The 8,620-nt window shown below is 36.4% G+C and overlaps 1 protein-coding gene across 1 annotated transcript in view; it reads right to left on the reverse strand.

Annotated features, from left to right (window-relative positions):
- Positions 1–8,620, reverse strand: part of ZFYVE9 (zinc finger, FYVE domain containing 9) — a 141,907-nt gene that overhangs the window by 35,284 nt on the left and 98,003 nt on the right. The window contains exons 11-12 of the mRNA XM_012639473.1: positions 3,170–3,394; positions 1,141–1,223 (exon numbers count right to left, since the gene is read on the reverse strand). Coding sequence (XP_012494927.1) covers positions 1,141–1,223; positions 3,170–3,394 — 308 coding nt within the window. The remainder of the gene's footprint in view (positions 1–1,140; positions 1,224–3,169; positions 3,395–8,620) is intronic.

Here is an 8,620-nt window from a genome sequence, read left to right on the forward strand (position 1 = left end):
CTCTAGCCCGGGCAATACAGTGAGACTCTGTCTCAAAAAAAAAAAAAAAAAACCATACAAATGATCAGTGGTATATGAAAAAAATACTCAACATCACTAATCACAGGGAAATGCAAACCAAACCCATAAAGAGATACCATCTCACTCCAGTTCAAATGGCTACTATCAAAAATATGAAAGAAAACAAGTGTTGACAAGGATGTGGAGAAAAAGGGAACCCTTACATACTGTTGGTGGGAACATAAATTAGTATATAGCCAAAGGAAATGAAATCAGTACCTCAAAGAGATTATTGCACTCCATGTTTTATTGCAGCACTATCAACAATAGCCAAGACATGGAATCAGCCTAAATGCCCAACAATGAATGAACGGATAAAGAAAATGTGGTATATCTACACAATGAAATACTATCTGGCCATAAAAAAAATGATTTCCTGTCATTTGAGACAAAGTGGACAAACCTTTAAATGAAATATGACAGACAGAGAAGGACAAATACTGAATGATCTCATATGTGGAATCTTTAAAAAAAAAGTTGTTCTCACAGAAGTAGAGAGTACAACAGTGGTTAGCAAAGACCAGGGAGGGAATAGGAGAGGGGAGGATGGGGAGAGGTTGGTCAACAGGTACAAAGTTACAATTAGATAGGAGGAATAAATTCTAGTGTTCTATTTCACAGTAGGGTGACTGTGGTTAACAGTAAGATACTGTGTATTACAAAGTAGCTAGAAGAGAGGTTTTTCAAAGTTCTCACCTCAAAAAACAATAAATGCATGAGGCGAGGTGATGGATATGCTAATTACCCTGATTTGAACATTACACAATGTATACATGGATTGAAACATCAAAATGTACCCCATAAATATGTATAATAATGTGTCAATTAAAAAATAAAACTTTTTAAAAGGTCAGGGAAAAAAGATAACTAGAGCTATAGCTTTCAGCATGACACAGTGAAGAAATTCACCAAATCCACTTCCCAAAAAGCAACTAAAAAGCTGGGTAAATGGTTAAAAAAACCATCCATTTCAGTGCTCTGGAATGAGACCAAAGGCACACAACACATTGAGAAGTGTTTTTAAAGAAAATTCTCCCATACAAACCCCAGTAAGGAAAAAAAAAAAAATTCCGAACTTACTGCAAGAAGATTCATGATGGTATGCCCTGTCTCTCCAAACAATGGCTTCCGAAATCTGACACTGAACAGTGGGCACGGATAAACTATGGAAATGAGAAATAACCAGACTAAGTTTGGCAGCTTAAAATTTTGGTAAAAGAGACATCATGGCTAATACATTTTTCAAAATATAGTTGTAATGACTCATTAGAACATGTCAAATTTAGGGCTCAAAATGTATTTATATAGCATGGTAGCAGATAAATCCTGAGCCACAGCAAGTCTTTTGATGATCAGAATAAGCCTTTTGATGTAGGTGTTTTCAAAAATGACCCACAAGGTCTTAGGAAGCATTCTTCAAACTGAACTGATATGATCCAGGAAACAAATATCTTCTGATTCTTCTGTGCTCAAGAAGTTTAAGAGTTCACTCTCTTCTCTTCTTTTTCTTTTCTTCTTTCTCTTTCTTTCCTTCCTTCCTTTCTTCCTTCCTTCTTTCCTTTTCTTTCTTCCTCCTTCCTTTTCTTTTTCCTTCCTTCCTCCCTCCTTCCTTCCTTTTTCTTTCTTTTTTTCCTTTCTATTTATTTATTTAGAGATGGGATCTTATCTATCGATCTATCTATCTATTTATCTGTCTATTTAGAGATGGGGTCTTAGTCTGTCGCCCAGGCTGGAGTGCAGTAGCACGAACATAGCTCACTGCAGCCTCAAACTCCTGGCCTCAAGTGATCCTTCAGTCTCTACCTCCTGAGTAGCTGGTATTACAGACACAAGCCACTGTGCCCAGCAAGGGTTCAGTATTCTATACCTCCTAACCAGGACCATCCTTGGGAGAGCCAAATCACAGGTGTTCCTACTGGCTGGCTTATCCCCTCGAACCTTATAGTTTGAAATGCCTGTACAAGACAGGAAGATACACATGTTGTTTCCTCTGCATACAATCCTTTCGTTTCTCCACTAAATTTAGCTGATTCATATGTCTCCTTCAGAGTTCAATCCAGAGGCACCTAAGTCCAAGATGTGTTTCTTATCCAACTTGTGCTTTATTCTTGGTCAAGTTAGAGCCCATCTTGGAACTCCCAAAGAAGTTAACGTTGAGCATAGGTTTTAATACAATATACTATCATAATCGTGATTTCTGTGTGTGTTCCTCATAAAGGTTCCCAAGAGCCTATAACCAGGTCTTAGCCATTTCTGAATTCCCAGGATTCATGACATATGGTAGGTCTTTATTACATTCTTACTGAATGAATAAATAAATGAGTGAAAGAATAAAGCTGACTTGCTGAGAACATATAATATACTGTTTTATAGTTTATAAAATGTTTCATCATTTGATCCTTTTAACAATCCAATGTAATATAAAAGGCATTATTACTGTATTATCTCAGTTTACAAAAGAAACTGACAATCAGAGAACTTGAGTGACTTGCCCAGAGTTACAGAGCTCATAAGTGGCGAAGTTGAGAACCTTACTCAAGTGGTCTGATTCCTAGCACAGAGTACTTTTAATTAGTGAAGATATAAAGTTTAAAGTTTGCATTTAACCTACAATGTCTTTAAAAATATCCAACTTAGTTGCTCTGCTATAACCATGGGCAAGGAAGCTCTTCCTCTGTAGCCTACCTTACCAACTGAGAGTGGTCTCCATACCACCAGCTTCTAGTATCTGTATGTTAGGTAAAATATAATTTGTCAAAACTATTTTCCAACCATGTGACAAAGAATATGCTCATCATATATAGATGCTATAAAAAATAAAATTACTTAAGTTCAAATGCATTTTTCTGATAATAATCATGTTTTTATCAATGAACTACAAAAATAGCAAGTTTACAAGGTAATAATCACCAACTTCCTCATTCAATATTTTCAGTCCTTCCTATTACAGCCAAAATAAGCTGAGACGCTGGCCAAATTTAGCTTAGCTACTTCAAAAGATTATTTCTGCTGAATTATATCACCAAACAGGGACCTCTGAATATTTCAGGCATGATTTAGTCATCACACCTTAGTCACATGGTTTAGAAGAAGGTGTTTTAGTACTTACGTCGATATTCAGCTCCAAGTCTCAACATTAGTCGGATGGGAAACACTTTAGCCCAGGGAGTTTCCCATTTCTGGATGAGAATCCCAAATAAGTAAGGTGGGGTTGGGAGTACTAGGTCTTGAAGTGACTGGTAGGTAGATGTCACATATAAGAATCCACCATGTTCTTTACTGCCAAGGAAACTTTGACTGAAGAAGGAATGTCCCAAATTGCCCACAACATTCCCTAAAACAAAAAAGTTCATTAATTATGTTCTATCAATAAATTAATCATATTTTTAATAATCATTATTACATAACACTGGGCTGGATGGACACTACCAAACACTAATCCCAAATCTTTCACCATGAAAAAACTGTTTTTTTTTTTTTTTTTTGAGACAGAGTCTCACTCTGTTGCCCGGGCTAGAGTGCCGTGGCGTCAGCCTAGCTCACAGCAACCTCAAACTCCTGGCTCAAGCGATCTTCCTGCCTCAGCCTCCCGGGTAGCTAGGACTACAGGCAAGCGCCACCATGCCTGGCTAATTTTTTCTGTATATTTTTAGCTGTCCAATTAATTTCTTTCTATTTTTGGTAGAGACGGGGTCTCGCTCTTGCTCAGGCTGGTCTCGAACTTCTGAGCTCAAACGATCCACCCGCCTCGGCCTCCCAGAGTGCTAGGATTACAGGCGTGAGCCACCGCGCCCGGCCTGAAAGAACTGTTTTTAAAAAGTTGCTTTTTAAATAAATGGCATTTATTAAATTAAAATTTGTTTTCCAATTTTATCAGGACTTCTGGTGAGCATAAAATAATTTATATTACCACACTGTTGAAGTTTATCTAGCTAAAAGCCAAAAATATTGATGCTTTCCTTACTTAAACTGTACAACTTCACTGTATGAATTACTATAGATGTCTCAGAATAAAAATTACTGCCTCAAAGGTCATGAAAAAAGGTTAAGATTAGGTAACTGCTCTCACAAAATTTACACTCTCACTGGGTGAACAAAGTAAACTCATTAACATAATGAATTAAGATAATAGATACAGTTATGAGACATTAAGGGAAGAAGAGGATTTACAGAGAAGGTAGTATAGATAGGATCTATTCTTTGTAATTTTGGTTAAGACAAATATGAAACAGATCTACAACTTGGGGCTTATTTAAATTCACATTAAGCAGGTTTTTCTCTTTTAACTACAAATGCTCTTTTCTAAGCACTTTCTAATTCAAACATTTTGTGAATGAAACCATGAATGAAACAGCCCTTCATTAAAGAGACATTTTCCTCATTTTAGAATTACAAAAGAACTTCCCAACAAGAGCTGTTCAATAATGAACAGCATATGTTCACTAGACATGTACAAGATTCCTTTGATGCCTCTGAAAGCAATAATACCAAATAAACCTATCTCTATCAGAGCACTTAATGTTTATTTTTCCTGAAAACCAGAGTTTGTTCATACAATGGTTATGGGTCTTTGAATCCCTGAGTAAAGTGAGAAGATATATTGATAGAATCCACAGTGAAGGGAGTATCTCCTCCAATTAAACTCAGCTTTGTGGCTGAAAGCCATGTTCACCTGAACATTATCATCTGTATTTTACATTTAAGGTAGTACATTCAGGAATTTAGGGGTAGTAATCTTGCCTCAGGATTAACCAAGTCTGGTTGCACAATTAAACTGTTGGGCCAGATCTATAAGAACAAAACAATCTCCGTATCGACACAGTAGTACGGTATTTTGAAAAAAATTGCAGATTTTGGAGTCACAGAGATATGGGTTTGAATACTAGTGTGATCACTGTTGTGAGATTTTGGAAGTCATTTAACTTCTGTGAGCCTCAACATCCATGTAAAACGGGAGAAATTAAATTTCAGACCTGTTGTGAAGATAAATGATGAGTATATATAAAATGCCTAACATGCCAGCAACACAGTATATCCTAAAAAAATTATAACTATTATTGTTCTAATGTAAATATACATATAATGTTCAGCCAAATATTATAGGATTTTTTTTTTTTTTTGCTTTCCTAAAGATTTTAGAGTAAGATTTGTATAAATTTTAATCTTTTCTGGCAGCCAGTGCAGAATTGGGGATAGAGTGATAGGTACTTTAGGGAGACAAATCCCCAAATCCACCACACCCACTTTACCACCCCCCAAATCCTGGAATTCCAGGATACAGTAAGAGATACTCCATACAAAATTCAATAAACAGTTTGTCAAAGAGGAAAAAAAATTTTTTCATCTTTTTGCCTAAGTTTGGGGAGGAAGGGGGAGAATAGAAGATAAAAAATACAGAAATTTTTTTCCCTCCACAATGGAGGCTGCATTCCTCTAAAGCTCTAGTGACAGCATGCTATGGTTTGAATGTGTCCTCCAAAAAGCATGTGTTGGAAACTTAATCACCTATGCAATAGTGTTGTAAGGTAGGGCTTAATGGGAGGTGACAGGATTAATGCCATTATCTAGGGAGTGAGTTTGTTACACAAAAACAAGTTTGGTCCCCTCTTGTGCTCTCTCTCTTGCCCTTTGTTTGCCCTTCTGCCATGGGATGATGCATCAAAAAAGCCCTCACCAGATGCCGGCCCCTCAATCTTGGACTTCCTGGCTACCACAACTGTGAGAAATAAATTTCTGTTCCTTATAAATTATCTAGTCTGTGGTACTCTGTTAATTTTGTTATAGCAGCACAAATGGACTAAGACACAGCATAATATTTAGGGTTCACAAACAATGGCCCAGTGAATACAGCTAAGAGGTAAAAAATACATTAGCTTGGTACTCAAGGCATTCATTCACTATTCCTTTGGGATTGAAGCCTAGAATCTACTACTGGTTAGTTTCCCCAGATATTGATATCCTTTTTGTCTTTACCATCTAGCACCCTCCTCATCCCAGCCATACTCAGATTTTTCACTATGTCCCTTCTTATTATAAAATATATCTTTTATTCTTTAGGCATTTACTTTCTTTTAAACAAAATGTAGATCTCCATCAATCCTAACGAGTGATGTCGTTTAGTTTAGACTGTCATTTACCATCTCATCTACAAACAAATAACATTCCACAGGTGTAGATATTGGCAAAAATAAAACACTGGGTATAAGACTTTGACAAAAGAAAGAAAGGCTTTCATTTAAAGACTTAATCTGGAGCTCTGGAACTAATAAAGTCTGTTACATGCTATTAATAATTTATGTAGCTACTTCTCTGTGAGAATATACAATACAATGAATCCACTGAACTAATTATAAATACATCCCAAGATCACTGAAGAATCCATATCATTAAAATAGACACCAAATCTTGCTTCTGAGCTTAAATGACCTGGTGAAGATGTCAAATGGTTTATATCAATAGTTTACAAAGCAATTTTACATGCCCATTCATCAGGTGACCATCAGACAGTGATGCCAGGTAAACAAGGCAGGTCCCATTTCCCTGAATTATGGGGTTTTATTTTACAAATGAAGAAACTTAGGGGCAGAGGTGAAGTGACTCTGAAAAGACATGGGGTAAATAAGTGGCAATGTAAACTTTAGAAAGCAGCTCTTTCAATCTCCTAGACTTTCTATATATCACACCGTCTTTCAAAAAATATATAGATATAGTAATTTATAATTTTACATCTTAAATTTTGATTTTAAACTTTGTTTTTCAAATGCTTACAAACAACCATTTTAAATTCAATTCAAATATAACTTACTTTGTGACAACAGCTTTCTTTTGTTTCAAAGCACATTTGTTAATCCTCACATCAACTCAAGTGGAACAATTTCCAAGCAAATGGTTCATTTATTTCAAGAAATACTAGTATTTCCAAATATTAATATAACTAAAACTCAAGATATGAAAAGAATTTAGACAGTCCCCTGGAGCTCTCTGTAATGCAATAAACTGCAGCTAAGCCCGAGTACCTTACAAACAGCTCACTGCCTCAGTTTAGACCTGTGGTCCTCAAACCTCAGGCTGGGGACAAGTTAGGTACCAGGCAGCAGAGCTCTGCTGCCCCACCCCCACAGAAAAATTGTCTTCCATGAAACTTGGGGCGGGGGGCACAGCAGGAGGGAGTGATCGAAGCTTCATCTTTACTTACAGCAGCTCCCCATCGCTGGCATCGCTGCCTGAGCTCTGCCTCCCTTCAGCCCAGGAAAAATTATCTTCCATGAAACCAGTCCCTGGTGCCAAAAAGGCTGTGGACTGCTGGTTTAGAGCATCTGTGAGGTTGATCAAGTAACTTCAAAAAGCTCAAGAAGCACTATATTACTTCTTATGGTTCAAAACAGGATTTGGAGAGGACGTAGCTGAGTTCAAACCTGGGTTCAGTCACTTAACATCTAAATGTGTGATCTTGAGTAAGTTATTTAGGCTCTCGGTGCCTTTCATTTTCCTCATATGTAAAATAGAAACAATAACAGTATGAATCCCACAGAGTTGTAGTTAAGGAGAAATAAAATAGTGTACATAAAGCAATGAATACACTGCCTAGCATGTATTAAGTGCTCAATTAATATTAGGTATTATTTTAAATTACCTCTTCATAAATAATGCCATACAACTTTCTCATCAGTTGAAAAGTACTTTGCAAAGCAGCAACATTATGGCTCCTTTGCTCACAAAACAGTATAAAATAAATTTAATTTACCAAAAGGTTCACAATTAATTGAAAAGATAAAATAAAACCATGAACCATAAGATAACATTCTTTAACTAGAAAAAATACAAGAAAATTGTTGATAATAGTGAAAACACCAGTGAGCTTCCTCTTTTCCCTGGGAACACTGGTTAGGAAACTTTTGTTTTCCTTCTTTTACAGATAAAAAAGTAACCTGCTTCAGAAACACCAAATATTATAAGCAGTGTAATTTTTGTGGCCATGAAAAATAATGGCATACCACTAAAATCTGAAACAAATACCAGGGCATTAACTGATCAAACACCTATTAATAAAATATTTTTTAATATGCACAACACCAGACTGGCTGCTATTCATCCCACTACACTTACAGGACATCTACCAATGTTTTTATAAACTTTCTATCAATCATTTATATATATTCTTTGAAACACTATTTTTTAAAAACCCGTTTCCCCCCCTCTCCTAATTTACCTGGTAGTTTTTCTTTTAAATACTTGTGGGAGTACAGAATGGGCAAAAGATTGTAGTCTAAAACTAGCTAATACATTTTTTTCCCTAAGTTAATAGTGAGTATACACCTACATTCTTACACTGAGATAAACTTTCACATTAAAAAATTAAAACTCGAGTGGGCTCAGTGGCTCATGCCTATAATCCCAGCACTTCGAGAGGCCATGATGGGAGGATCACTCAAGGTTAGGAGTTCCAGACTAGCCTGGCCAATACAGCAAGACCCCATCTCTACAAAAAATAAAAAATTAGCCAGGTATGGCAAGCACCTGTAGTCCCAGTTACTCAGAAGGCCAAGGAAGGAAGATCACC

This window comes from Propithecus coquereli, unplaced genomic scaffold, assembly GCF_000956105.1.
Source record: "Propithecus coquereli isolate 6110/MARCELLA unplaced genomic scaffold, Pcoq_1.0 Scaffold14, whole genome shotgun sequence".
In the NCBI taxonomy this organism is placed as follows: domain Eukaryota; kingdom Metazoa; phylum Chordata; class Mammalia; order Primates; family Indriidae; genus Propithecus; species Propithecus coquereli.